The sequence below is a fragment of the Tamandua tetradactyla genome, chromosome 8 (assembly GCF_023851605.1).
Source record: "Tamandua tetradactyla isolate mTamTet1 chromosome 8, mTamTet1.pri, whole genome shotgun sequence".
In the NCBI taxonomy this organism is placed as follows: domain Eukaryota; kingdom Metazoa; phylum Chordata; class Mammalia; order Pilosa; family Myrmecophagidae; genus Tamandua; species Tamandua tetradactyla.
This window is the reverse complement of record NC_135334.1, coordinates 23,997,613-24,025,400: the sequence shown is the minus strand read 5'-3', so window position 1 is coordinate 24,025,400 and position 27,788 is coordinate 23,997,613. Positions and strand designations below refer to the sequence as shown.

The 27,788-nt window shown below is 52.4% G+C and overlaps 3 protein-coding genes across 3 annotated transcripts; 1 reads left to right on the top strand and 2 right to left on the bottom strand.

Moving 5' to 3' along the window:
• Window positions 1-7,867: 7,867 nt before the first annotated feature.
• Window positions 7,868-10,485, bottom strand: APOA4 (apolipoprotein A4). The gene is made up of 3 exons (XM_077112035.1): window positions 10,241-10,485; window positions 9,744-9,870; window positions 7,868-9,008 (listed from the first exon to the last, which is right to left on the bottom strand). Exons 1-3 carry the CDS (start codon window positions 10,287-10,289, stop codon window positions 8,015-8,017), a joined length of 1,170 nt encoding a protein of 389 aa, XP_076968150.1. The 5' UTR covers window positions 10,290-10,485; the 3' UTR covers window positions 7,868-8,014.
• A 3,918-nt stretch (window positions 10,486-14,403) lies between these two features.
• APOC3 (apolipoprotein C3) lies at window positions 14,404-16,657 on the top strand. Its single transcript, XM_077112831.1, has 4 exons — window positions 14,404-14,556; window positions 15,138-15,205; window positions 15,327-15,456; window positions 16,376-16,657. The coding sequence occupies exons 2-4, from the start codon at window positions 15,151-15,153 to the stop codon at window positions 16,497-16,499; spliced, it is 309 nt and encodes a 102-aa protein (XP_076968946.1). The 5' UTR covers window positions 14,404-14,556; window positions 15,138-15,150; the 3' UTR covers window positions 16,500-16,657.
• A 5,995-nt stretch (window positions 16,658-22,652) lies between these two features.
• On the bottom strand, window positions 22,653-24,857 carry APOA1 (apolipoprotein A1). The gene is made up of 4 exons (XM_077112034.1): window positions 24,711-24,857; window positions 24,398-24,460; window positions 24,033-24,186; window positions 22,653-23,377 (listed from the first exon to the last, which is right to left on the bottom strand). Exons 2-4 carry the CDS (start codon window positions 24,438-24,440, stop codon window positions 22,774-22,776), a joined length of 801 nt encoding a protein of 266 aa, XP_076968149.1. The 5' UTR covers window positions 24,441-24,460; window positions 24,711-24,857; the 3' UTR covers window positions 22,653-22,773.
• Window positions 24,858-27,788: the final 2,931 nt, after the last annotated feature.

The window sequence follows — 27,788 nt, the reverse complement described above, 5'->3', positions numbered from 1 at the left end:
CAAGGTGGAAGGACAGTGGCCTTCATGGCCTAGCCTTGGAAGTCAGGTACCATCACTTCCACAATATTCTAACAATCACAGGTCAGCCCTATTCAATATGTGAGGGACCACACAAGGGGACAAAGACCCGGAGGCAGCGGCCATTGGGGTCACCTTGGTAGCAGGCTATACCATGCTCTGTCAATACAATAATGATCAAACATGCAGAGTGCCTGACCTCAAGAGGCTTTTAGTCTAGAATTATGACCATTTGTTAGAGATGATGTCAAAGGAGCTGGACCAATAGACAATTTGGTTTCCTCCACTCCCAATGTCTTGTGATTTTTTGGGTTCTAGGTGCTAGGTCTGTGGTCACCATATCACAGACCTGCATCTCAGAAAGTGAGATAGACCACCATCTCAGAACCTGCAGCTCTAATCTTCACTATTCCAATATGAGCACATCTAGGGTCTGTAAATTGTTCTCCGACATTGCCAACTACTTAGGACCATGATCCAGAGCCCCCTGGTGGAGAGGGATCGGGGGGGGGGGGCATGTTTGGGCCTCACTCTCTCCTCAGCCTCATCACACAATATAACCTTGGCCCCACGCTTCCATGCTTCCACATACAGAAGTCTCCAGATACCCCCAAGTTTGTTGTTCCTCTCCCCAGAGCATGCTGCTGTCTGGGCTCCTCCTCCTGTGAGCACAGGGTGTTCTGTGACAATGGCGGGAGAACACGGCGTCCCCAACGCAGGAGCTGCTTTTGGTCCTGCTGGGATGACCCCTCTGCAGCAGCAAGGCCCTGTGGATTCAGGAGGAGAGAGGGTCCTCAGACCTCTTTCCCCTGCCATGTCTTTCTTTCCCCAGTCAAGGTCATTCCATTCATTCCGTACTCCAGAGATCTCAGGGGTAGTGACCCCTCTGATGTGCCCAGGTGAGTTCTGGGCTTCGACTTAGGCAGTGGGGGGTAGGAGTCTGGCTAGCGTCCCAGCCCGCAAACAGTAGTGCTGGCTTACATTCTTCTGGGCACTGACCCTCTCCACAGAGGAGCCTGCATCTCCAGCCTGAGAAGTCTGAGGGCTCAGGGGGAGGTCCGGTCTGAAGCTGTGCCAGGCTCTAGGGGAATTATTGGGAAATGCTGGTGTGGGCTGTACCAGAGCCAGACGGCAGCAACGTGGGCACACCTTGAAGTCCTCACGGCCAGTGAAACAAGCCAGACACAAAAGAACAATATTGTATAATTCACTTACATAAAAGATCTAGAAATAACACAATCATAGAGACTGAAAGTAGATTAGAAGTTACCAGGGGCCTGGGGGAAAGAGGAATGGGGAGTTGGTGCTTAATGGGTACAGTGTTTCTGTCGAGGGGATTGAAAAAGTTTTGGTAATAGATGGCGGGCACCGTAATGCAACACTGTACATGTATGAACGCCACTGAACTGAACACTTAAAATGGCAAATTTTTACATTATATGAATGCTCCCACCATACAAATTAATTTTTAAAAGTAATACAAAACGTTATCTTAAAATTCCAACATTATGCAAATGTGTAAAGCAGGAAGTGAAACCCTACCTTCCAGAGATGAGCCCCGACAAGGCTTTGCCTAGGCTTCCAGATTTCTTTCTTATATGTAAGCCACATATTGAAATTCAGATACGATTGGGTGGAACCCACGTGCCCGGTGAGTAGTGGATACTCCCCTTCCCTGTGGAAATTCTTGGCAAAAAGTGGCATGTGGCTGATTTTTTCATTAAAGTGAATAACAGAGCCATGCACCCTGAATTTCATCTATAGGGACAACCAGTAAAAGTATCCCTTGGAACGGAATCACTTTTAACTAAACGTGTGTGCGTTTGACATTAGAACATTTTGAAATATAAGGGCTGCCTTCAAATAGACTTATTACTGAGCTGGGAGGGTTTCTAGCATTATATTAATTGTAACCATTTTGCATTATTTCTGTTACTAAGTGGTACTTCTCCAATTTGTTTTGTATAGATGTTCTTTTTTTAACTGTCCTTTTATGATGCCTGTAAATAATTTGACTTTTTAAAGATCACTGTGTTCTCTGAATTTTTCCCCCTGAATTGTTATAAAAACACAGAATTCCAGGGTTGTTATTTGTGGTGTGCTGTTTTTGTTTTGCTTTGCTTTTTGACGTGCTCTTTTTATCATATTTCCCTTGCTATCGCATCCCAGCCCCCACCCCACCCCAGTTGGGTGCTAGTGCTGAGTCTCGTTTCCTAGGCCTCGTCCTGAGGACCTGCTAGCAGATGCTCTTATCTCCTGTGTTCTCTCTTATTTCCCCCACGTTATTGACTGAGGCCAGATTGATTTTTTGACTCCTGAAGTCTTGCTTGTGTGTCTCTGCTTGTCCCTGGTGCCCCTGATGCCCTCATGTTTTCACCTTCCCCCATTCCCCAGTCTTCTGTTTGCTGCTCCAGAGCCTTTGACCTGTTGGTTTCTCTACCTGTCACATGCTTCTCTGCCCCATTTAGGAAACTCCTTTTGTCCTTCAAAGTTTTAGTCAAACACCACTTGCACAAGGAAGCCTTTCCAAGCCCCTCAGGCGAGGTCAGTTCCTTCTCTCATAAGAAATCCTCCACTTTTGTTTTGTAGCATTAAGCATTACTGTAATTTAATGATTGTACAGTGGTTGCTTCATATCTCTCCAGTTCAATCGCAGGCTCCATGAGGCAGAGGCTGTGTGTCTCGTTTATCCCTGTATCCCCAAGTTCCATCCATGTCTTAAGAAGCCATATGATAAATGCATAGTGAATGAATGATGCCTGTCTTTTAATTCCCTTATCCATTCCTCAGAGCTTGGCTCATTCCCTCTGTGTATATCTAGCCACCTGCTTGCCAGCCCCACGTGCTTGGATGTCTCACAGCGGCTTTAACTCAGCAAGTTGGGAATTAACTTAAGCTTCCCCTAAATCTCTTCATAAAGCCCATCCCCACTTAACAATAATCCTCACCTTTCCTTCACCAAGGGCTTGTGGATTAATGAATGTAAAATGAATGCTCTCAGATATGTTATCATAGTTCATTCTGTCCTTTCTGCCTGAAATGCTTTTCTTACCTTATGCTTCCTCAATACTATGCTGTTCTAGTTTGCTAGCTGCCAGAGTGCAACACACCACAGATGGATTGGCTTCTAATAAAAGGGGATTTATTTCATTAGTTCTTCAGAGGAAAGGCAGCTAACTTTCAACTGAGGTTCTTTCTTACACAGGAAGGCACAGGGCAATCTCTGCTGGCCTTCTCTCCAGGCCTCTGGGTTCCAACAACTTTCCCTGGTGTGATTTCTTTCTGCATCTTCAAAGGCCTGGGCTGAGCTGTGAGTGCTGAGATGAGGTATGCTGAGCTGCTTGGGCTCTGCTACATTGAGCTCTCTCATTTAAGCACCAGCCAATTAAATCAAACATCATTCCCTGCAGCAGGCACGCCTCCTAGCCGACTGCAGGTGTAATCAGCAACAGATGAGGTTCACATGCCGTTGGGTCATGTCCACAGCAATAGAACCAGGTGCCTTTACCTGGCCAAGTTGACACCTGAATCTAACTACCACATATGCATTCCGCAGGGTGAAATTTGGATCCCATCCCACTCTAAAGAAAACCTGTATGCAGATCGGTTGTGCTTAGAGTGACAAACTCGGGCCTGAGCATGAGTTTCAATCGTACTTGGGCTCTGATGTTCTGTATAACCTTGGATTTCATTGGTGCCTTGGTCTCCCATCTGTGTAAGGGATTTGGCTCAGCTGGCTCTGAGAATGCCCCCAGCTGGGCTTGGTGAACTTTGGCTTCCTGGTGAACTTACTCATGAATTGTCCCGGAAATGGGGCTGTGCAGTCGGCGTGAGATTGTTGGACTCGGAGAAGGTGGGTCCTTGGTGAGAATGCTCTGAAGATTGAGGGCCAAGTTCACTGAAGCACCCAGTCCTGTCTCCATTCCAGGGATAATTGTGTACTTGTTAGTTAACATGATTTTTATAATATATGTAACGTGATTCAATTTTTTACGTGTGGCTTAATTTTAAACCCATCAAATTCTGACATTACATATGTAATTTTGTTTGTTTGTTTGTTTTGGCATAGACCAGTCAAATATCTCTTTGGTTCAGGAAAATAAAAAAGGGGCAGCTCTGTAGCTGAAAGGCCCAGGGGTTCAAATGCCAATTCCACCACTTAGCGGATAACTTACCTCACCATTCCGAACTGCCTTTTCCTCATCTATTCTATCTTTGGTGTCACACTCTGTTGGGAAGACTATCTGAGTCAATCCAGTACACAGCAAGTGTCAATATAAGCTCCCAGCACCAACAAGCACCGAGTATCAGTTTCACTGCCATTCCTGAATTTCAAAGTTCTAGAACGCCCTGCTCCTGGGAGTTTCTCTTTGGCCATCATTTTTCTTCTGCCTTTAGCCTCTTTTATTCTCCGTTTTCTCTTCTCCCATCTCCTTTCCTTCCCTGTTACTCATCATCACTTCAGACGCTCAGACACATAATGCACAAATCAGTTTAAACCATCTCTTTGTTGCATCGGCTTTTCTTTAGCAGCCAGTCAACAGAAACCACATACCAATCTCTCCCTAAGAGGAGTTCCAAGTCCTGCTATTAAGTAACAGACTTTGCACCTCCTTACACCTTCACATATAAGTATGTACTTGTATTTCTTAATAGAATCATATCGTATATAATATTCTGCACCTTGCTTTTTTTTTCACTTAAAATATCTTGGACATCTTCCCATAAATAAGCAATTCCACAAACCAAGTCAGAGTACATTTATTCTGAATCTGAACTCGGGACCTCCTGGGAGAGCTGAGACCGGTTGTCAGAGACCCTCTGAGAAGAGCCAGTGGGGCTGGTTGCCCATGTTGGGGACAATCTGGTCATTACCTGATCTCCCGAGTTGTCCGACCGTCTTAGCTGCTACAGGTGTCTCCGTGGTTGGAAATAAGAGCCTATGTGGCTGGCTGCTGCCTTCCTGGAAGAAAGTGGACCACTGAGTCATGGGGGTCTAAATCCACAGACTGGCTTTGCACAAGAAAGGAAGACTGCATTCCTTGGAAGACTGAATGAATCTCAGTGAGAGTTCAGATGAACCCCAGGCTGGGGCTGAGGGCATGGCTTCCAAGGACAGCGGTAACTCCACAAGAGAGAAGTGCTGTGTCAGAGGAGCCACTGAACCAACACTGGATGATATAAACAGAGAAGGAATTCATTGAAGTGATATTTATAGGAGTTTCTAGGGAACTTCTAGGAAAGCTGGAGCATTTGATTTCAAAAATAGATGAGAATAAGAGAAGCAAGGGGGAAGCATTCCACAATCACTCCACAATCTAGACCAGCGAAAATAGCACCACCGCTGAGCCAGGGTGTCCCAGCTTGCCCAGTTGCCACAACCAGCACCGAGCACGCTGCAGGCTGGCTGTCGCAGCCCATGCGTGAGAGGATGTTCGCCTAGTCCTATTTCTTTATGCCGGCTCCTTATTTGGCTGGGGCAAGTGCATCTGATTTACTGAGCATAGGTGCCATGTCACCCCCTAGAGGCAAGGGGAGGCTGGGGGGCCAGAGGCTGGCTTTTTTTCTCTTTTCTTTCTTTAAACTTTAAAAAAAATGTCTTTACATTTTTCAATATAAAGTTAACTTTATTTTTAGTTTCAGTCTTTGTAGTGTAGAAAAATCGCACAGACGGTACAAAGAGTTCCCTCTCCTGCAACACGCAGAGTTTCCCCTATTATTATCATTTTGTGTTAATATGGTTTATTTTTTATATTCACTGAACCACTATGGATACCTTATCAGTAACTGAAGTCTACAGTTTTCATTCCGGCTCCCTGTTAGAGTTTAGCATTGTAGTGGGAGTCTGCCTCTGACTCCCATCAAGATTCTTAAGAAGACACTTCCCGCAAACAAAGCAAGGCAGGTTCAGATGCTGAGCAGCCAAAAGCGGTGCCCCCAGAGGCATCTGGCATGTCAGGGACCCGGGAGGCCAGCGACCGGAAGTCAGGTGAGAACTCTTGGTGCAGGAGAGAGAAGCACGCCTCACCAGGGAGCTAGGGCTGTGCAGGACCCTCAGAGAGCAGCAGGCTGGCCGTGGAGGGCAGAATCTCAAGGAAGTCGACTCACTTGCCAGGATTCATACCAAGAACCAGGCTCTGAGAGAGACGGAGGCTCCCAGGGGCTCTGGAGGCAGCACATAACCAGGCGGCCCTCAGGTGAGGTGTGAGGTCACCTCTGAAGCTTCCAGACCCGTGCGCATGCAGACACTCTCCACTCCCTTTTAGGGTCTTGTTGCTCTGTTTGGCCCCTTAAAGCCAGCCAGTGAGGCTCCAGGTCCTGGTGGGTTTGTCAAGTTGCTTTTTGCAGGTAGGCTCCTGCCTTCCCGTGCGGAGGCAGCAGCAGCAGCGGCCTCCCTGAACTGGAGTGTGGGAGAGAGAGAGCAGTGGGGCCAGGCAGCTCTCAGGGTCTGCACTTGGCCAGCTCTGACAGGTCTCATGTGATGGAGAGTGTGACCTGGAGTTGGGGGGAGTGTTCCTGGGAGAAGGAGACGAACAGGGAGAGGAAATCACATTGTTGAGCAGCTATTGTGCTGCAGTCATAGCAGCACCAGCATGTAAACAGTTATTTCCTGTTGATCCTGGGCCCAAAACTGTGTGCAGCACTTAACATGCCCCTCTCCCTCGAGGCGACTCTATGGGTCGAAGCCGTTACTAGCCCTGGCCTGCCCCAAATCACCCAGCAGCTGAAAAGTCAGGACTCAGACACGGGTTTGCCCGATTCCAAGGCCTAAATCCTTCCCAAAAGGCAGGGCCCTCAGGCTGACATCAGGGCCAGAGCCGGGCTGTGGGGCCGGGAAATGGGGGAGGGCGGGCGCCCCAGAACACCTTCCAGGGACCTGCTGACCCCCACCGCCACCGCCAGCATGTCCTGGGGACCGCTTCTGAGAAAGGCCTGAAAGGCCTGTGCCCCCCTCTGGGAAGGAAAGGGGTGCCCACACCTGGGGTCAGAGGTAACGGCCGGGATGTCCAGTGCTCAGGACCAAAGGTTTGACTTGGTCTCCTCTGAGGCCCTTTCTCAAAGAAGTTTCAAAGTTTTTGAGAGTGAGAGGAGAGCTCATTCCAGAACTGGCTGTGCTCATGAGACCACTTTAGCCTCCCTGCCCCCACTCCCCTGTACCCCCTACCCCAGTGGCTGGCAACCTGGTCCCCCAGAGTGGGCAGGCCACTTCTCTGAGACCGCCCCGCCCCCCGGCCCTGCAGGCTCCAGGCACAGGTTCTACCCGAACTCCACGACTGTGTCCAGGCCTCATCACTCAGCTCTGGAGCTCATGGGTGGAGCTGTCAAGTATTTCTGCAATGAGCCAAACAAGGCAAATTGCTGTTATGATGGGGGGGAGGGTTATGCTAAACTCGACATAAAAGTCAAGTTAGAGGCACAGAGATCACGTCCAGGGAGGGATGGTCTCGCCTCCCTGCCCCCTCGCCTCCATGCCCCTCGGCAGGAAGCCCAGGGTCTGGCACACAGCTCCACAAAAGCAGTTGTGCTCATTGTCAGGTGCCCAGCACTGTGACTGGCACATCGGGGGCCTTCAATAAATACATTCTGGCTACATGAACACGAGAGGGGTTTGTGTATAATGCATGATGTCTTTTCCACTTTTTCCACTTTCCCCTCAGAACACACCCTGCCGGATGGTCTCCAGCTTACCCAAGTCCTCATCCACAGCCTCATCTCCCCAGCCCTCAAGGTTCCCCAATCCCCGCCCCCGCACCCCTCCCCCCACACCTAGCCCCTGCTAGGCTTCACAGAGCCGAGTCTGGTTCCCTACCCAGCAACACCAAGCCACACCGCAACTAGTTTCTCAGCAGCTTTATTGAATAGCGAGAGGGGGCGTCACTTCCCACTGGACATGTGTCCTCAAGCTCTTCCAAGGCCTGCTTTGGGGTAGACAGACAGACAGGCAGTAGGGCAGGGCAGGTGTTAGCCAAGGCAGGGAGCGAGCACCAGGGGCAGCTCAGTTCTCGGCCGGTGCCTGTTCCGGCTCCAGGGGGACTGGCGCCTGCTCCAGCTCGGGGAGGGCGAGAGGCTTGTCCTGGCTCTCTTTCTCCTCGAGGGTGCTGAAGAAGGAGTTGACCTTCTCCCTCAGGTCCTTCTCCAGGAAGCTCAAGTGGTCTTCCACCTCCTTGGCCTGGGGGCCCAACCTCTGCCTGAGCTCCTCCATCTGCTGCACCAAAGCCTTGTTCACCTTCTCCCCGAAGGGCTCCATCTTGCGACGGAACTCCTCGACCTGCCGCTCCAGGTTGCTGCTGAGCTCGGCCAGCGACTTCTGCAACCCTTCCGTGTTGCCCTTCAGCTTGCCCTGCACCTCCTCGGCCAGAGGCGCCAGCTTCTGCCGCAGTTCCTCGGCGTTTGCCGTGATCTTGACCTTCAGTTCCTCCGCATTCTTCTTCATCTGGAACGCCAGCCCCTGGAGCTGGTGGTGGAGCTTCTCCTGGACATCCTGTGCGTAAGGGTCCAGGTTGCGGCGCAGCTCCTCCACGGTCTGGTCGATCTTGTCCTTGAAGTCTTCGGTGTAGGGGCTGAGGCGGGCCTTGAGCTCCTCCACTTTCTGATCGATCTGGGTCTTGTACTCCTCAGCTAAGGGCTTCACTGAGGCCTGCAGGCTGTCCACTTTCTCACGCACCACGGTCTCCAGGCGCTGCGCGTAGGGGAGCAGCTGGCTCCGCAGCTGCTGGGCCTGCGCATCGATCTGGGTGCGCAGCTCCTGCGCGGAGGGGCCCAGGCGCTGCTGCAGCGCCCGCACGTGCTCGCCTATCTGCTGGCTCACCTCGCTGGCGTGGGGCAGCAGGCGCGCGCGCAGCTCCTCCAGCTCCTTCCTAATCTCTTCCTTCAGCTTCTCCGAGTGCTTGGTCAGGCTTTCGTGCAGCCCCGTGGCGAAGGGCACCACTTTCTTCTGCAGGTCGCTGGCGTAAGTGTTCACGTCTCCGAGCTTGTCCTGGAAGAGGGAGCTGCAGGGCCAGGGCACCGTTACACATGGCATTTCATGAGGGCGCCCCTTCCCCTTATGTACCCCTCAACCTGGACACACCTGCCTACCACAGGCGAGTGTTCCGAGATGAGTTCACCCATCTTTTCCCTTCTGGCCTTCCCTCATGATTTGAGAGACTGATAAAATAGACTGTCCTTACACTGAATTCCTATCTCTGGATCTCCTACTCGTCGTGTCCTCCTCCCTGCCTGGAAAGGAAAGGATTGGGCTTTACGGTGCTTCCCAGTTCAGGGACACTGTGACACAGGATCACTATAACAGAAGTTGCACTCGGGGCCTCTTTTAGTGTCTTCTAGAGAGACAAGGTGCTGATTTCCTTGCATGTACCCATCCTTGAGCTCCTCATCTCCTTTCCCACGACTTTACTGGGCACTGTCCTTCCAGAATGTATTAGAACTGTGTCACATGACGCTTCCCTTCCTCCCTTTCTTCTATGGCCCTCAGCCTCTTGTCATACTCTAGAAAGTTAAATCGGGAAGGCTCCTTGGGAATCATTCAGTCCAGCCTCCCTGCTTGCATGTGTGCTCCCTGGCCCAGAGACCTCAGTGTCACCCAGTCAGTTCTTGGCAGGATAGTGGGTGCGCTAAGCTCCCATCTCCTGCCTCCCAGCTCAGCTTTTGCCAATGCATTGTGCAGCCTTTAAGAAGCTCCCCATCCTCCCCACCCCCACCCCACCCGTCATGCCCCCTCTTACTTGAGCTGCTGGGTGAGTTCGGATTTCTGGAGATGTTCCACAGCCTCCTTAGCGTTGTTGCTCAGCTGGTTGAAGTATTCCCACACCACGGTGGCCACCTGGTCAGCACTGACCTCAGCCTGTGCACCTGGGCAGGGAACAGAGAACCCTTCATGAGGACCCATCTCCTTCCACGTCCCTGTTCACCGGTCCTGAGCTGCAGGATGGACTATGGTGGAGTGGGGTGGGGGTACCCTTTTCCCTCTGTGCTCTTTGCCCGTTGGAAGCCAAAGGCCCGTATGAAACTGGTCTAGGTCCTTACCAGTGGGCCTGCGGCTGGCAGTGGGCCAGCTCTCCTAGAGCCTGTTGGTCCCTGGGCAGCCCCCTTGGTTAAAGCAGGGGCCAACAGGCTCTCAGAACTGTCCTCTCCCACTGGCCCCAGCCCCTCCATCCTGCCTCACTTGATGCACAGGTGGGTCCCACCTGAGTGCCCCCATCCAGGGGCAGCTGCTACTCACCGGTGACAGCCACCAGGGCCAGGCTCAGGACCACAGCCTTCAGAAACATCTTGGGCTCCTCGCTGGCCCCGAGCAGTCTCCTGCCGCTCCGGATCCTTGCTAGAATCAGAGGGAGCCCGAGGAGAGGTCCCCAGGTAGCTCACCTGTGCTGCTGTCCAAACTGACCGAAGCTCAGAGCCAGCCAGACATTTAAACCCTTGCCAGGCTGCTCTCCCCGCCTTCCTTCCCAGTGTGACTCCACGCTGGAAGGTGACACATTCCTAGGTGGCCTCTTGGACTTTAGTGACCCCAAGGCAACGTGGAAGCTGACAGCAGACCAGGGCTGGGAGGCAGTCATGTGAAGCTGTTCTGTGCTGTGGAAGGGAAGGAGGGGGAGCTGAGAGCTGGGGAGAAACAAGGTCCACGGAAGCCCCTGCATCTGGAACTGATACCCTGGAGGCCCTGCTGGCAGTTTGGGGGCTGTGTCTGGTGTGGAGGGCAAGGTCCACGTCTCCTCTTTATGCCCCAGTAGAGAGAGAGACATCCCCCCCCCCCACATCCACATCTGCCACCAACTCCACATCCTGCCAGCACCAAGCAGGGCTGTAGGTGGGGAGGGAGAGCTGAGACCTAGGTTTTTCCAACACGCGCCCAGGAGGGCCCCCTTGAGAGCCTTTGGGCAGGTGGAAGGTACAGGCAGCATCCCGCGCTAAAGGGGTTACAGACAAGCCTGCTTCATGCCCCATCACTGCTTTGTTATTCAACACTTTGTGCCTCAGTTTCTACCCCCTGAACATTAAATGAGCTGCTGCCTGTGAAGTGGGTAGTATAAGGTCTGGCATAGAGTAAGCCCTAAAAAAAATTGTAGTTGCTATTACTTTCAAAAATATGTGGTTTTTTTTTTTTCTGATTTGGACCAAAGCAGGGAAAGGAGTAGAGGGCTGACCCACCTAGTAAGAGTGGCTGAAGTTTGGCCCAACCCTCTGACTGAAGGGTTGCCTGGTGGGCTTGAAGCAGATGGCAGTGGCAGGCCAGCCTGAGGCCAAACTCCTGGCCCCATGCAGTGGGGGTGCCCTCCTGGCTCCCCACCCAGCCACACTCACTGGGCAGGAGTGTTAGCTGGAGGAGAATCGCAGGACTTGAGGCCTTCGGGGGAACCCTTGCCGTGGCTGGGGTGTGCTGGTGGCGCTGCCCAGGGACTCTTCTATTTAGACCTGAGGTTCACACGTAATCACAGAATGGCATCCACTGATGAGATGAAGAACTGTGATCAGTTTGGGTCTGTCTGCCGAACCACACCACCTTTGGGTGGCCTATGAAATAATGCTTGTCACGTCACACTGTTGGCTTCTCTCTGAGTATGGTGCTGGACTCACAGATGGGCTCCCACTCATTTGTAAAATGAAAGCCGTCAGAAGAGACCTAGTGTGCTAACCTGATTTACTGTGTCCTCGTGATTTCTTGTCCTGGAAGTGGCCTGATGTCTCATGGGACTGAAAGGAGCTAAAAGTCATTTTCATGCTTACGTGCCTTCTGCAGGGTCCCTGCCGGGGATTCAGTGACCATCCACAGTCACTTCCACTGTCAGGGAGCTCACACCTTCCTGGGGCAGCTGGGCCAGCTCACAGGAGGTGTTAAGCGTTTAGATTTTGGAATCAGACTCCCTGGGTTGGCATGTGGGCTCCACCACTTACCATCTCTTTGGCCTTGGGAAAGTCTCTTAACCTTTTCTGAACCTCAGCGGCCTCAGCTGGGCATAATCATAGTACCTGCCGCCGCCCCCTCCCCGTGAGGAGTCAGCGAGCTGGTCCCTGGGTTGAGGGGCACTTGGGACAGGTCCATTAAGCATTCGGCCCTGTTTGGCCTCTGGAAGGTTGGCTTCCCTGCAGCCTGGACCTATTGGTCCTGGTCCTGGTCCTGGGTCTGCTCCCAGAGTGGACAGTCCAGCCTGAGGAGGGCTGCCAAGCATCAGTGCTCAGTACTCCTCTCCCGCCCCCTGGACCTGAGTTGAAGAGAGGAGTGAGTCACAGGGACACCTCAACTGCAGGTTGGCCTCTTGGACTCACTGTCTGGGCAGCAAGTGCTGCCAGCATGGGACAGGTTCAGAGGTGCATCTGTCTCGCTCCCCTGGAGGGACACATCCTGGGTGTGTCTGAGTGTGTACAAGAGTGCCCAGTTGTGTACAGATTCACATAAGTGTGCAAATGTTTGAACTATCTGTAAGCACAGAACTAAGGCCCAGCGCTAGGGGTGGGCATGAGGCCTGAGTGTGTCTCAGGAGTGTGTGCTGTCTCGCGGGTATTGTGGAGGTAGCACCATTAACAAATATATTTATTTTCAAAGTCTGTGCGTAAGTCTCGTGTCTCTCTGTAGGTGCACTTGTTTTGGGGGAGAGAGTGCCCAGTCTTAGAGGGCAGGAGCCAGTGATGGAAAGAGCAGACTGCCTTCCAGCTGGCCCGTGCTTCTCCTCTGGGCACAGCCTGCACCTCCAGTAGGAGGTGCCCCTCTGAGGCAGAGGAAGTCCATAACTGCAAGGCATGCAGGGCCTGTGTGACCCTGGGCGTGTCACTTCCCCTCTCTGAGTCCCGTTGTCTGTACGCTAGACAGACCTCAGGAGTGGTTCAGCTCATTGGTACAGCCACCCCCTCCTCTCCGCCCAGAAGGGACCAAAACCTTTCAGTGGCCTCCTGATCACCTTCCTTCCCTCTCCACCCCATCGCCAAAGTCTGCTCTTAGGAAGAGATCTGACACTGATTTACTCTGAGGTATGAGTGTCTGATGAGCCTTCAAGAGACTCATCGTCCCAGGCTATTTGGTCCCAGCCTAAGTGTATGATATCTAGTTCCTGGTTCCCAGTTCCTGGGCTGGGTGCTGTTTGGTAGGTCTCTTCCCTTAAAAGTTTTCACCTATAATATGGGAAAAATAATGTCTACCTCACATGATTCTATTTGCATTTTAATTGCAAAATCTTAAACCAAAGAAATCAATCTCTAATAGAAAAATTTCAAGTCTTGGCCATGGATAAAAACTTCTGAGGGTAGGCCCAGGACGGTCTCAGGTCTCTGATTTTGCATTGTAGGGCTAGTTACTTCTTCTTGAAAAAGTATGGTGCTGGGGAGGAAGAGAAAAGATTTATCAGTCTCCTTCCAGAGGCCAGCTGCTTGACACATATTGTCTCATTTACTTCTTACCACAACTCTGGAAGATGGGTATTCTATCCCTATCTTACTGAGGAGAAAATGGAATCTCTGAGATGTTACGCCTCTGGCACATATAAGTGGCAAGGCATCTTTAAACCTAGGACTTCTTGCCTCCAAAATCCTAGCACCCAGGGGACAAAGCCCCCTGGTCCTGCCATCCAGGCTACAGTTCCCAGTGTGAGAAGGGCCCGAGGCCTCTCCTGGATGCTGTCTGTCTCCCCCGGGGCCGTCTTCCCACAGCCTTGGCTTCTCCCAAGTGTCCATGTGGCCAGGGCACCCTGAGGGTGGCTATTTCTGAGGCCAGAGGCTGAGAGGCATTCCGTGTCGGAACTCAGTCCCAGCCAGCACACTTTAGGGGCGGGTTGCCACCACAGGGAATGTTATCAGTGGGTCCAGAGGGCAAGGGGAGGAGGAGGGGAGGGAGGGAGGGCAGAGGCTTACCCTCAGGGTGGCCTTTGCCCTTCCCCCACCAACCCTCCCCTTGGGCTCAGCTGGGGGTGGCTTCTAGGTAAGCAGCACCTGGGAGTGACGTCCAGAGGTGGAGGTATGGGGTCAGGGTGGGAGACTGTGTGAGCTCAGCTGTCACCTCCACGCCACAGTAGCCTCTGCCCTTTGGTCTTCTGTGACTTCACTCTGTAGATAGCAGCCGCCCAAGCTGGCCAAGAGGGGCACAGTTGTTCCAGAAGCCCATGGCCCCACCCCTCCACCCCCCTCCCCTTTCTAGGCTTTATCAGAGCTGGGGGCGGAGGGTGGGGAATTAAAGGAAGGGCATGGGAGGGACCCGAAAACTCATGAGTGAAGGGCTGAGATGGGTCCAGCGACCCCTGGCTTGTCCCCTAAGTCCCTCTCCCATCCCACCAGCCCCTCCTTGGGGAGCCAGCCTGTTAGGAAGGAATGGGGTCCAGTTCCTGACCCCATCTGGGTTGCAGCATGAGCACCCACTACCTCCTAGAGATTTCCCAACTCTCCCAGCAGGCCTGACTGCCTCTGGCCACTCTTCTCAAGCCTGGTCTGGACTGGTGAGCAGGTGACCTTTGCCCGGCTCACTGGGACCTCAGTGCTCACTGCCCTGGGGACGATATAAAACAGGTCAGAACCCTCTTGCCTTCCTGCTCGGTCCAACCCAAGAAACTCCAGGTAATGACCCCTGGTCAGGGAGAAGGGGAGGGGAGAGGTGGGGTGCAGAGCAGGAGGGGAAGGGGCAGAGGAGGGTCCTTGAGTGGCCCCGTGCTGCAAGCCCGAAGAACTTGCTAGAACCAAAGAGGCCTTAGAGCTTGTTGCGTGTCCCCTGGACAAAAAGATATTCCCCAGAGGAGACGGCTCTTACCCAAAGCCAGATGGAGGTGGTGGCAGAGCTGTCTGGCTCCCCGTCTGCACCCTCTCCCCGCACTGACAATGCCGGTCCCACCAGAGACAGGAAAGCCGAGGCCTGGAGAAGAAGAGCAGCCTGCCCAAAACCACACAGTGCGTCGGTGGCAGACACCGGGCCAGAACCCGGGGGCCTTGATTGCCAGGCTCTTGGGTTTCCTGCTCTATCCCAGCTCCGCCACCCCTTGGGCCTGGTCTGAGAGCCCTTGGCCTCCCCATATTAGCATAGGTGCAGCCCCCTTCTCCTCCTGGCTGATGCTGGCTCGGGTTCCACCATTTCTTCAGGGAAGGGCCCAGAAGTGGGGGTGGGGAGGGACTTGGGGTGCCCCTCACAGGCTGCATCCCTGCAGGAACAGAGGTGCCATGCAGCCCCGGGCGCTCCTTGTTGCTGCTCTCCTGGCGCTCCTGGTCTCCGCCCGTAAGCACGCTGAGGGGACTGGGCTGGGGGCAGGGCCCTTGGGAGGCGGCTTGGGGACCTGGGCCTGGGTGGGTGGCCAGGACAGGACCCATGGGCCCACTCAGCCCAGCTCTCCTCGCAGGGGCAGGGACTGCCGAGGAAGAGGATGCCTCCCTGCTGGGCTTAATGCACGACTACGTGCAGCAGGCTACCAAGACGGCCCAGGAGGCGCTGAGCAATGTGCAGGAGTCCCAGATGGCCCAGAAGGCCAGGTACGCCTGCCACCTGCACCTCCCAGACCCGGGGCCAGAGCCCTGCACTGGTGGGCTGGGGTGGGGGGGGGGGGGGCGGGAGGGGCTCCTCTGTGCCCGGCTGGCCTGGGCTCCTCCCAGCCTCTGTTAGGAAGGGGTGGTGGTGGTTCCCCAACAAGGCTTTTGTCAGTCTGCAGAGGGACAGATGACTGAGGCAGGGACGCTCCAGGCTGCCTGTCTCCTCCAAGCTTGTCCCCCCTTCCCCGCCCCTCCTGCCTGGTCAGAACCCGTGGCCCCAAGTTTGGCCATTCAGCCCTGGCTTCCTTTTCTGAGAGTCTGGCCAGAGGTTTGGCTTGGAAGGCCCCACTCAACCCAATTTCAGCCCCTGGGGTGTCCTTCTGCCATTTCCCCGGCCCTGGGGCCAGTGTGAGTAGAAGTCTGTCCTTCCTTCTGTACCTCTGGCCTCCAGCCCTCGCCTTTCCCGCCTCTACTCCCATTTTGCAGAGGAGAAGGTTGGGGCTCTGAGAGGTTAAGCAGCCTGCCCCAGATCACGCAGCTAATCCGTCCCATAAGTGGATTGCCCCGATGCAAGACCACTCCCCACCATCCACCCCAGGCAGAGCCGCCTGCATGGGCTTCACCCTGACAACTCTGACCTGACATCTCCCCACCCTGGCCACCCTACCCCAGCTTGCCTTTGCTCGTGGGGACACAGAGGCTGATCCGACCCAAGGAAATACGGAGTTCCCCAGCCTCTGTCCCTTTGCCACATTCGGCAGCTTTTCCACCGGGGCTGGCAGCTGTAGGTGGTTCCTGCCAGGGGCACTGCCAGCCCAGGGAGGCAGCAGGGTTGGGGGTGGGGGTGCCCACAGTTGTCTCTGCCTCCAGATGCGTGCTCCTACCCACTTCTGTCACTTCCCCCTATTGCTTTCATCCGCAGGGACTGGATGAGCAGCGGCTTCAGCTCTCTGCAGGACTACTGGGACGCGGTTAAGGGCACGCTGTCCAGCTTCTGGGATCCGACCCCTGAGCCCCAACCAACTCTCTCTCCTATGGCTTCCTGAGACCCTGACACCCAGACCACCTGCTTGGCCCTCTAGTCTCTGGAGTGCCCTGGCAAGTTGCTTTAACGGCGACCCTCCCACCCCACCCCAGACCTGGCCCACCCGCAGGGCTTGCTGGACTCCCAATAAAGCTAGAGCAGAAGCTGCCATGAGCCGGACATCCCACGTGTGCCATGTATTTTGGGGCATGGACGGGGCCGGGGCTGTGCTGTGGGCAGGGGGCTGGACTGGCTCCAACTCAGGCAGGCCTGGGTTCCAGTATCCTCTCAGGAGCTGGGGGAGAGGTAGAAAAAACCTGTCTACTCCGGGTTTGTGTGGAGGGCCAAATAGGAAAAGAGCTTGGAAAATATTTTGATAAACTGCCAAGTGGCCAACAGCATGACTTGGTGTGCACTCTGTCTGGGCCACTGGGCTGGCACGGTTATGTCATCATCGTAATGCCATCGGGCGTGCTCACCAAAATTGCAGGGCTGACCTGTACTTCCCAGGCCGCCCGACCCCACTGGAGGGAAAGGAGGCAGGAGGGGGTAGCAGTTGGCATAAGAGTCAACCTGGCTCTAGTTTTGGCTCCACCACTGAATATCAGCCTTGGTTTTTTATCTATAAAATGGGCCAATAAACCCCCCCCCCCCTCCATTGTGGGCGCCTCGGGAGAATGAAATGAGACACTGTTTGGTCCAGCAGCTGGCACCTCAAAGTGCCCAGTAACTGGTGGTCAATGTTGTCATAGGCTGAGTTGTTGTCCCCTTGGGACCAGGATCGGAGGCGAGGGACAGTGTCCCAGGAACCAAGAAGGAACAGACAGAGGCTCTGTGTCCTCGCCATCCCACAGATGTTCATTTAGAAGTTCCAGAACTAGAGACTGTTTAGGCAGGACTCCTACTCTTCAGGGGAAGAAACTGAGACCCAGACAGGTAAAGGTGCTCCCCCAGCTCACAGAGCCGATGGACGGCAAGGCCAGAGCTGGAGCCCAGGTCAGCAGCCCACGTGTTGCTCAGCTAGAGCAGAAGCAGCTTTGTTACTCCTACGTCAGGGGTGGGGCGCGGGGAGCCGGTGGCCTTTGCAGGTCTCGGTGGCATCTGCACCTCTGGCCCCGCCTGTGCCCCACCCGAGCTGTCAGCTCTTTCTTTGGAAATCCACCGGCGTTTCTCTTCCAGCCCAATAGGGAACAGGGATCTCAGTACTCCACACCTGGAAAGCGATCCTGCCCAAATCTGGGCTTGACAACTGTTGTGGTTCTGGATGGTTAGGAACTAAAAAACCCACTCCTTTAGCCAGGAGGTTATTAGGAAGCACTGGAGATGGAAGGTCAGATTGTCCAGAGGGCTGCACAAGGAGGCAAAAGGCCCTGTGCGGGGAGGGGAATGCTCCAAGAATGCACTGTCCAGCTCAGTAAAGCCACATGCGTACACATGGGGACATACTGTGTGAGTGTGAAGAGGGATGTTATGTGCGAGAATGTGCATACATGTGTGCACACCATATGAACTTCAGTGCCTGTCCACACACTTCATTTTTTTCCCACATAATAACTATGGATGCTTGGGACAGAAGTGTCTAGAAAGGGCAAGCGAGCTCTGGGTCAAGATGGCGGCTTAACAACGTGTTTTAGTCCGTCCTCCAGAACAACTACTAAATAACCAGAAACAGTACAGAACAGCTCCCGGAGCCACGATAGTGACCAGACACACAGCGTACCCCATTCTGGACCAGCTGGACCGGCTGCAGGCACCCCCCAGAACCCGTGAGTTCCCAAAGCTACGGTGGCCAGCACCCCTCCCCCACAGGCCGCTTCCCAGAGGGGAAAGGAAAGGACTTTACCAGCAGCAGGGACTGGGCACAATCAACGCCAATTGTGGAACTAATTAAAAACTTGCTCATTTTTGCCCCGGCGCCAAGGGGGCAGGACTGACAGAAAAAGGGGAAAAAGAAAGAAAGAAACAGAGGTTTTTGTGGCTGTGTATCTACAAAGGCTTGACTGCCTCTGGATACAGCGGCAGGACTTTTCAGGCTGCAACTACCCCAGGCATAGGCAGAAGTGCACTCTTTGGGGGGCTTATCTGGAGCTTGTGCCTTCCCCAGGGGAGGGGCAAAGCCCCACCCAGGTGGAATCCCTCCATCAAGGAATTCAGACACCAGGGCTTGGTAATTTGAAGTCATTAAAACCAGCCTACAACCTCTCCTCTGTCTCCACCAGCCCCCAGCAGGGAGAGTCTGCCAAAGTTAAAGGTACTGCATCATCTTACACTGGTGGGACCTGCAGGCAGACAAGCGCCACATACTGGGCAGGATAAAAAAAACAGAGTCCAGAGACTTCACAGGAAAGTCTTTCAACTTGCTGGGTCTCATCCTCAGGGAAAACTGACGCAGGTGACTCTTTCCTCCTGATAGGAGGCCAGTTTGGTCTGGGAAAATCTGGCTGGGGTCTATAATATCTAAGTAGACCCTCTTAAGTGTGTGTGGGGGAAAGACACCACACAAGCAGGGCAAGAAACAAGAAAACAAGAACTGAAAAATTCTCCTCTGTTAAACAAAACTTAAGCTAAAGGTCCAGATAAAGCTGAACTGAATGTCAAAGAACAGACAACAAATTCATCCAGCAAGAAAACCCTAGATAAAAGAAGTGAAAGCAATCTCCAGAATAAACTAATTAAGGTAATTAAATGCCTAGACGCCAGCAAAAAGTAACACATCACACCAGGAAAATTGAAGATATGGCCCAGTCAAAGAAACAAACCAACAATTCAAATGACATACAGGAGCTGAAACAATTAATTCAGAATATACGAACAGACATGGCAAACCTCATCAAAAACCAAATCAATGAGTTGAGGGAGGATATAAAGAAGGCGAGGAGAGAACAAAAAGAAGAAACTGAAAGTCTGAAAAAACAAATCACAGAACTTATGGGAATGAAAGACACGGTAGAAGAGATGAAAAAAACAATGGAAACCTACAATGGTAGATTTCGAGAGACAGAACATAGGATTTCTGAACTGGAGGATGGAACATCTGAAATCCGATAAGAAACAGAAACTATAGGAAAAAAAAATGGAAAAATATGAGCAGGGACTCAGGGAATTGAAAGACAATATGAAGTGCACGAATATACGTGTTGTGGGTGTCCCAGAAGGAGAAGAGAAGGGAAAAGGAGGAGAAAAACTAATGGAGGAAATTATCACTGAAAATTTCCCAACTCTTATGAAAGACTTAAAATTATAGATCCAAGAAGGGCAGCGTACCCCAAAGAGAAGAGATCCAATAGACATACTCCAAGACATTTAATAATCAGAATGTCAGAGGTTAAAGAGAAAAGAGAGGATCTTGAAAGCAGCAAGAGAAAAGCAATCCATCACATACAAGGGAAGCCCAATAAGACTATGTGCAGATCTCTCAGCAGAAACCATGGAGGCGAGAAGACAGTGGGACAATATATTTAAATTATTAAAAGAGAAAAACTTCCAACCAAGAATTCTATATCCAGCAAAATTGTCCTTCAAAAATGAGGGAGAAATTAAAACATTTCCAGACAAAAAATCACTGAGAGAATTTGTGACCAAGAGACTAGCTCTGCAAGAAATACTAAAGGGAACACTAGAGACAGATATGAAGACAGAAGAGAGAGGTGTGGAGAAGAGTGTAGAAAGGAAGACTATGAGTAAAGGCAAAAAGAAGGAAAATTAGATATGACATATAAAATCCAGAAGGCAAAATAGTAGAAGAAAGTACTACCCATGCAGTAATAACACTGAATGTTAATGGATTAAACTCTCCAATCAAAAGACATAGTCTGGCAGAATGGATTAAAAAACAGGACCCATCTATATGCTGTCTCTACTCAAAGGACACGAGGCCAAGGTCACAAATGGACATTTACACACCAATGTTTATAGCAGCAGTATTAACAATTACCAAGAGATGGAAACAGCCAGAATGTCCATCAACAGACAGTTGGCTAAACAAACTGTGACATTTACATAAGATGGAATACTATGCAGCTGTAAGACAGAATAAAGTTATGAAGTATGTAACAACATGAATGGACCTTAAGGACATTATGCTGAGTGTGGTTAGCCAGAAACAAAAGGACAAATACTGTATGGTCTCACTGATATGAACTGACATTAGTGAATAAACTTGGAATATTTCCTTGGTAACAGAGACCATCAGGAGATAGAAATAGGCCAACACAGCAAGCAGACTCACCACCCTCCCCCTGTCTACGTGGGACATGACTACCAGGGATGTGAATCTTCCTGGCAGCGTGGGACAGAAATCCCAGAATGAGCTGAGATTCAGCATCAAGGGATTGAGAAAAACTCTAGAATGAGCTGAGACCCAGCATCAAGGGATTGAGAAAACCTTCCGGACCAAAAGGGGGAAGAGTGAAATGAGACAAAGTGTCAATGGCTGAGAGACTCCAAACAGAGTTGAGAGGTTATCCTGGAGGTTATTCTTATGCATTAAGTAGATATCACCTTGTTATCCAAGATGTAAGGGAGAGGCTGGAGGGAACTGCCTGAAAATGTAGAGCTGTGTTCCAGTAGCCATGTTTCTTGATGATGATTGTATAATGATATAGCTTTCACAATGTGACTGTGTGATTGTGAAAACCTTGTGTCTGATGCTCCTTTTATCTACCTTGTCAACAGATGAGAGGAACATATGGAATAAAAATAAATAATGGGGGGAACAAATGTTAAAATAGATTTAGTTTGAAATGCTAGTGATCAATGAAAGGAATCAGTAAGGGGTATGGCCTGTAAAATTTTTTTTTCTGTTCGTTATATTTCTCTGTTGTCTTTTTATTTCTTTTTCTGAATTGATGCTAATGTTCTGGGAAATGATCATGATGATGAATATGCAACTATGTGATGATATTGTGAATTGCTGAGTGTATGTGTTGGGAATGTTTGTTTCTTGTAATTTTTTTAATTAATAAAAAAATAAATAATAGGGGGAACAAATGTTAAAATAAATTTATTTTGAAATGCTAGTGATAAATGAAAGTGAGGGGTAAGGGGTATGGTATGTATAATCTTTTTTTTTCTGTTATCGTTTTATTTCTTTTTCTGTTGTCTTTTTATCTCTTTTTCTAAATCGATGCATATACAACTGTGTGATGATATTAAGAATTACTGATTATATATGTAGAATGGAATGATATGTTAATGTTTTTGTTTGTTGTTAATTTTTTAAATTAATAAATAAAAAATTTAAAAAAAAAAAAAAAAGAAAGAAAGGGCAAGCTAGCCCACCCTGCGCATCAGCCTCGGCAAGTGACATCACATCTCTAAGCTTCAGCTCCCTCATCTGTAAAATGGGTTGAATGGCAACCTACCCCCAGGATTTTGGGAAGGATGCAGTGAGGTGATGGACGTGAAAGCATCTGGGAAATAAAACTGTGGTAATTACCTGCAAGAGGTGATGATGATTTTTGACTCAGGCCAGAGCTAGCCGAAAGAGGGGGTGGCAGGCCGGTAGCTGCCTGGGTGGGCTGGCTGGCTTCCACAGTTGCCTGAGTGACTTTTTCTGGGTAAGGTAGAAATGCAAAGAGTGGATGCTACCCTTGTACACAAGAATAGGGAAGCATTTGTTTAAATGTTGAATTAATAAAGGAGTAAGGGACACGCTCCAAGCTCTTCATTTGAGCCTGCCCATATCCCCCAAGTTCTAATGACTCCCTGGGGCCCCATGCTGTGTCCCTTAGAGCCAGAGGGCAGGAAGAGGCTCCTGTCATCTGTCCCGTGAACACCTCCACCTGTCTAGCTCCCCTAAGGGAACACCTGTGGAGACAAGGAACCCAGTTCTCCCGGAAAACCCAACCTGGTTCCCTGACCTTCCTCAGACAGGGCTGCAGGACTCAATTACTGGGACAGTTGGCATTGGGTTACCTGTTGTTTGCCTGGTCCGCTATTATCTCCTTTCTTTGGGCCCCGTTGGGAGTGGGGCTTGACTACCCTACTCCCAACCCAAGGCCCACCCAGCCAGGTTCAGCAGGTCCCCCCACCTGGCCCTCAAGAGGCTCCATCCGGGCGTAGGGTTGACAGGCTTCCCCTCGCAAACCAACCTAGGAGCCCCCCACCCCTGGCCGAGCCCCAGGCCGGCTCCCCTAGACGTCCCCTCCAGCACCCAGCACCCCAGGCAAAGAAGTTGTGTCCCACTTTGGAAACTTTTATTCTATGAAATTGAAAGATGGAAAGCAGAAGCCCAGGAGAGGGCCACCCTTGGGTCTGATGCTTGGGCCCCAGGGCCAGGAAGGGGTCCCGTGGCCTCAGCTGGGGTTCAGTTTCTTGGTGACCTCATCCAGGGCGGTCAGGAAGCTAGCCTTGAAGGTCTCCAACACGGGCAGGATGCCCTGGTGAAAGTCCTCGAAAGCGGGCTTGGCCTTCTCGCCCAGCACCTTCAGCTGCTCGGAGACCTTAGCGTGGTACTCGGCCAGACTGCTGCCGCCGTCCTCCTTGAGCGCCTGGAGCCGGGCGGCCAGTCGCTGGCGCAGCTCATCGCTGTGCGGGGCCAGCTGCGAGCGCAGCGTTTCCACGTAGCTGCGGACGTTTTCGCGCAGCTCCTCCGCCAGCGGGTTCACCTTCTCCTGCAGCTCCTGCAACTTTTGGCGCGCCGAGTCCCCGAACTCCTTGGTCAGCGGCGCCACCTTCTGGCGGTATTGCTCCATCCTCTCCTGCAACTTGGTCTGGAACTCGTCCAGGTAGGGCTGCACCTTCTGCTTTATCTCCGTCAGGTCCTTGGTCATCTCCTGCCTCAGCCCGGCTGTGTCCTTTTCCAGGTTATCCCAGAACTGCTGGGTCAAGGGGCCCAGCTGCTCCCTCAGCTTGGTGGCGCTGCTGCTCAAGGTGTCCCAGTTGTCCAGGAGTTTCATACTGAAGGGGCAGAGAGGGGCCGAGGAGTGACCTCCCAGGGACCCTGGACTCCCCAGGAGCTGGAGGCCCAGCACCCCAGTTTCCCTGTGTTGAGATCTGGGCTGTATGTGTCCCTGATTGTGCAGTCACTGAGGGCCAGGCTCTCCACCTAACTCTTCCCAGCTCCCCCAGCTCCCCGACCTCCCCCAGCTCCCCTTCCCCCCGCCCCATGCCCCATTGTACGAGGGACCCAGGCACAGAGCAGCGCAGGGACCCAGCCAGGGCTACTGAGTGAGAGACAGAGTTGGGATTGGAGTTCAGTCTTGCCAGTCCCCAGTGCTGGGCCTTTAAGAACCACACTTCTGTATGTCAAGCCTCCTCTCTTTCAAAGACAGCTGTGGCTAGGCAGGAGCAGAAGAGGCCGTACAGAGGGGAAGGGGCTTGCTGACTAGCAGGCGGGAGGCAGGGCTGTGATTACTAACTGGCCAGTATCTGTTCTGTCTGCTGGACAGCTGGTGACCATGCCTGGGGATCCCACTCCTGTTTCTACGGGGCCTCCTAGCTCATCAGCTAGCAGGTGGGGACTCGCCCAGCCTGGCTCCAGCATCCTCCTCCAGGCTCTCTGCTCCCTGGGGACCAGTAGCCCCGACCCCAAACCCCAAGGCTGGGTCCTTACTTCAGCTGTTTTCCCAGGGCTGAGGACTCAAATTGGGCCACATATTCTCTGCTGCTGTCTTTGACTGCATCCAGGTAGATGGTCATAAAATCCTTGATTCGGTCCCAAGGGTCCTGGGGGTCATCTTGCTGCCAGAAGTGCCGAGCCTGGCTCCCTGGGGGTGGGAAGGGGTGGGGGGGACCCGGCTCAGGCCTGCACCCTGGGATGGGATCTGAACTGCAATGCCAGGCTTGGAGGCCAGGGAGATGGGATGGCCGGTGCAGGAGTTAGTGAGAAATTGTCTTTTCTGCCCCCCGGGGAACACAGGGTTGAGGGGGCAGGGCCCCCCTGGTGGTTGAGGGGTCCCCGAGCTTGGGGGCACCTACCCGTCAGGAACAGCACGGTCAGGGTCAGCACCACGGCTTTCATCTTGAAGGGACGTGGGTGGCCTGCAGGAGAAGAGGGGCCTGGCTGGGCAGAGGCCGGCCTCTAGCAGAGGGAGCCCTGGACGCCCCAGCTCACTCCACCAAGACGGGAGGAGGGACAAGAAGTGGGGGAAGACCTGGGTACCCAGGGCCCCAGCATGGGGCAGAGTCTGGAGCCAGCATCCCAGAGCCAAGGCCTTAAGTGCCTAGAGCTGGGGGGTGGGGTGGGGTGGGTGGGAGCCAGTGTTCCTTGGAGGGGGGCAGCGGCACTTACCTGGAACCCTCCAGCAGTCTCTGAGCAGCCAGTTCTCCTCCTGGACCTATTTATGTCTCAAGGCAGGGGCTGGGCTGGGAGGCTGATAAGCCCAGCCTGGGTGCTGTGGCTGCACACTGTTCCTGGCGATGTGGAACTTAGAGTTCAAGGATCAGCTCTGTCCTGGGGCTGGGCAAATAGAGTGGGCAAACAGGAAGCTGCGGGGGCTGCAAGGCCAAGGGATCAAGGATTCAGGAGGGGGTGTGCAGGGGTGTGCGTGCAGGCTTGTCGATAGCCAGGCTCTGGGTGGGCTGCACCTACCCCCATCCCCTCCAGCGGGGATTGGAGCGGGCTGTGCACTACCATTGTTGATTGTCCCAGCACAGCGGGGGAGAGGGGGCAAGAGAGAAAAGAGCAGCTGGCCGCAGACTTCACTCCTCTTCCACCGGGTCCCCCACCTCCACCCCCACCCACCTCCCTCCCCTTGTGTCCAGGGGAGATCGTCCCACACTCCACCGCTGTTCCTCCCCCGTCCCCATCCCCTACAAAGGCAGCAGACATTCCTCCCCCAAGCACTGCCTCACCTCGAGTCGCACAGCCCCTGCACAACCCTTTGCTTTCTCCGACCCATCCACAAACCTCCCAAACCTATGCACCTGAGGCCCTGGAGAGTCAGCTGGGGGGACATGGAATGGCTCAGTGGTTCCCAGACTTTAGGATTTCAGAGGCTGCTAACATTTCAGGTCAAATTCTAGAAGCCAACATGGAGTTGCCAACTTTTAATCTTGACATGTAATGATACCATATACACCCCGTGCCCTGCCTCCCGCCCAGACCAAAAAAAACCCCCACCATCTTCCACAACCATCTCTTCAAAAAAGAAAAAAAAGGAAAGGTTTTTTAACATCAAAAAAAGGCATCAACTCAGAATAAGGACGCTTACTTAAATTGAATACCTATATCTTAATGGAAGCCTCTGTGCATTGTGCATATTTTCACAGCACACGCAGGTGACACTGGACACCAGCCTAAGGGTGTGGAGGCAGGACCCCGGGCTAGGAGGTGGTGGGAGACCTGGTTTGTTACTTCATTTTGCCTCCAACTGTCTGGAAGATGTTGAGCCAGTTGTGTTCTCTCCCCGAGTCTCAGCTGCCTTTCTGTGAAAGAGGGACAAGAAAACCCAGTTTCTCAGGCTGCTGGAGAACTGCGGGCGCTGCATGTGCCGGGGCTGGCCCCACCACTTTGTAAGGTTTCTCCTGGAAGGCCCAGGACCCCCGACACCCCCTCATTGACAGGACCTGAATCATTGAACCCGGGAATGGCCAAGCTGAAAGAAACTTTGAGCTCCACTTTTCCCAGCCTCCCCCAGACCGCACCATTATACAGATGAGACCAGAAGGAACTTGCCCAATGTCCCTCAGGAAGTTAGAGGTGGGGCTGGACCTAGAACCCAGGTCTCTGGACTTAGGACCCAGGGCAGAAATGTGCCATGTGCCCTCTGCTCAGGAAACTCCCTGATACTCTAAAACCCAGATGGTGCCCCTGCTGCTGGATTCTGGAGAGGCTGGCTGCCAGGTCTCCTGTGGACTCTAGCTAGCTGGTCTCTGGTTACTCATCTCAGAGAAGGCAGCTTTGGAGCCAGATAAACTTAGGTTGGAGTCTCAGCTTTATCACTTGTAAGTTGTATGATCTCAGGCAAGTTACATAAGCTCCCTGTGTCTCAGTTTCTTATCTGTTAAATGAAGATAATGATAGAATGTGCCTCTCCCAGGGCTATAAGAGGGACATGGGGGGTAGGCAGAATAATGCTCCCTGCACCCCCAAGATGCCCTTGTCTTAATTTTGTGAATGCATCACCTCACATAGCAAAAGCAAGTTTGCAGGTGTAACTAGGTCAAGGACCCTGAGATGGGGAGATTATCCAGGTGGGCCCACTGTAATCACAAGTATCCTTAAATATACAGGAGAGAGAGAGGAGAGGGAAAGGCGGAGGAGATCATGTGACCATGCAAACAGAGGTTGCAGTGATGCAATTGCTGGAGCTGGGCCCCAAGCCCAAGAACCTGGGCAGCCTCTAGAAGCTGGAGAAGGCGAGGAGGATTCTTCCCTAGTGCCTCGAAGGGGGGCATCCCTATTGCCACCTTGATTTTAGCCTGGTGAGATGCATTTTGGGCTTTTGTGATCCAGAGCTGTCAGATCACACATTCATATCGTTTTGAGCCACTAAGTTTATGGCATTTTGTTAAGGAGCAATAGAACATGAATACAACATGTATGCGAAAGTGTTAGAAGGGTACCTAGCACTCAGCAAACGGGAGCTATTCTATGTCCCACAATCCCAGTCTCTGGCATTCTGTTCCCTTGCTCCCATGAACACATCTGCATTGTCAGACTGTAGGTCTCCATCTTTCTTTTTTTTAAATGCAGTTTTATTGAGATATAGTCACATACCATAGAAACCATCCAAAGTATGCAATCACTGGTTCATGGCATCATCACAATGCATGTTTGTGTTGGCTTCTGGCAGCAGAAGCAAGGGAAGGCGGGAGTCCCATATTTCTCTGTGTGCCCCTGACTCCCAGCTGCTGGGATATAGGATATCTACCCAGGCCCAGAGGTCTGTGGAACTGTGCAGAGAGGGAAGTGAACAGCCCATCCAGGCCACCTCTTGGCTATCCCAGCTTTTTCCACCTGTGTGTTGAGTGGGAAAGAGGCTGGTGCCTTCTGGGGCAGCTCCCAGATGCCCTGGTCCAAGAGAGGCTCCTTCCTTTGGGGTTAGAGCTTGTCCCAGCCAGCATGTGGGGGATCTCAGAAGCTAAAAGCTGGACGCCAAAGCCACTTGCCACTGTTTTACTCTTCTCTTTGGTTTGTTACTGAATGATTATTTTAACTAAACCTAATACATTTGCACTATTCTTTAGTGGCCAAAGCACTTTCGCAGCTAACTTACTATGTGCCTGTCAGGCTCCAGAGCAGATTTTATCATTGTTGTTTTGCCAGGGATTAAAGCACAGCTTAGAGCTGCTAAGTGTCTCACTTGTGTCCTACAGCCTTTAGTATTTGGTGTTGGCACGACTGGGACTCAGGGACCTGGCTTAC

Excerpts from the sequence above, each read along its gene's own strand:
- APOA4 (XM_077112035.1), bottom strand. The coding sequence starts at position 10,289 with ATGTTTCTGAAGGCTGTGGTCCTGAGCCTGGCCCTGGTGGCTGTCACC. Across the intron at positions 9,871-10,240 it reads GGCCCTGGTGGCTGTCACCG|GTGCACAGGCTGAGGTCAGT; the intron begins GTGAGTAGCAGC and ends TTCCCTGCCCAG. Across the intron at positions 9,009-9,743 it reads GAACTCACCCAGCAGCTCAA|CTCCCTCTTCCAGGACAAGC; the intron begins GTAAGAGGGGGC and ends CTGGCCCTGCAG.
- APOC3 (XM_077112831.1), top strand. The coding sequence starts at position 15,151 with ATGCAGCCCCGGGCGCTCCTTGTTGCTGCTCTCCTGGCGCTCCTGGTC. Across the intron at positions 15,206-15,326 it reads GGCGCTCCTGGTCTCCGCCC|GGGCAGGGACTGCCGAGGAA; the intron begins GTAAGCACGCTG and ends CTCTCCTCGCAG. Across the intron at positions 15,457-16,375 it reads CAGATGGCCCAGAAGGCCAG|GGACTGGATGAGCAGCGGCT; the intron begins GTACGCCTGCCA and ends TTTCATCCGCAG.
- APOA1 (XM_077112034.1), bottom strand. The coding sequence starts at position 24,440 with ATGAAAGCCGTGGTGCTGACCCTGACCGTGCTGTTCCTGACGG. Across the intron at positions 24,187-24,397 it reads GACCGTGCTGTTCCTGACGG|GGAGCCAGGCTCGGCACTTC; the intron begins GTAGGTGCCCCC and ends TCCCACCCCCAG. Across the intron at positions 23,378-24,032 it reads GCCCTGGGAAAACAGCTGAA|TATGAAACTCCTGGACAACT; the intron begins GTAAGGACCCAG and ends CTGCCCCTTCAG.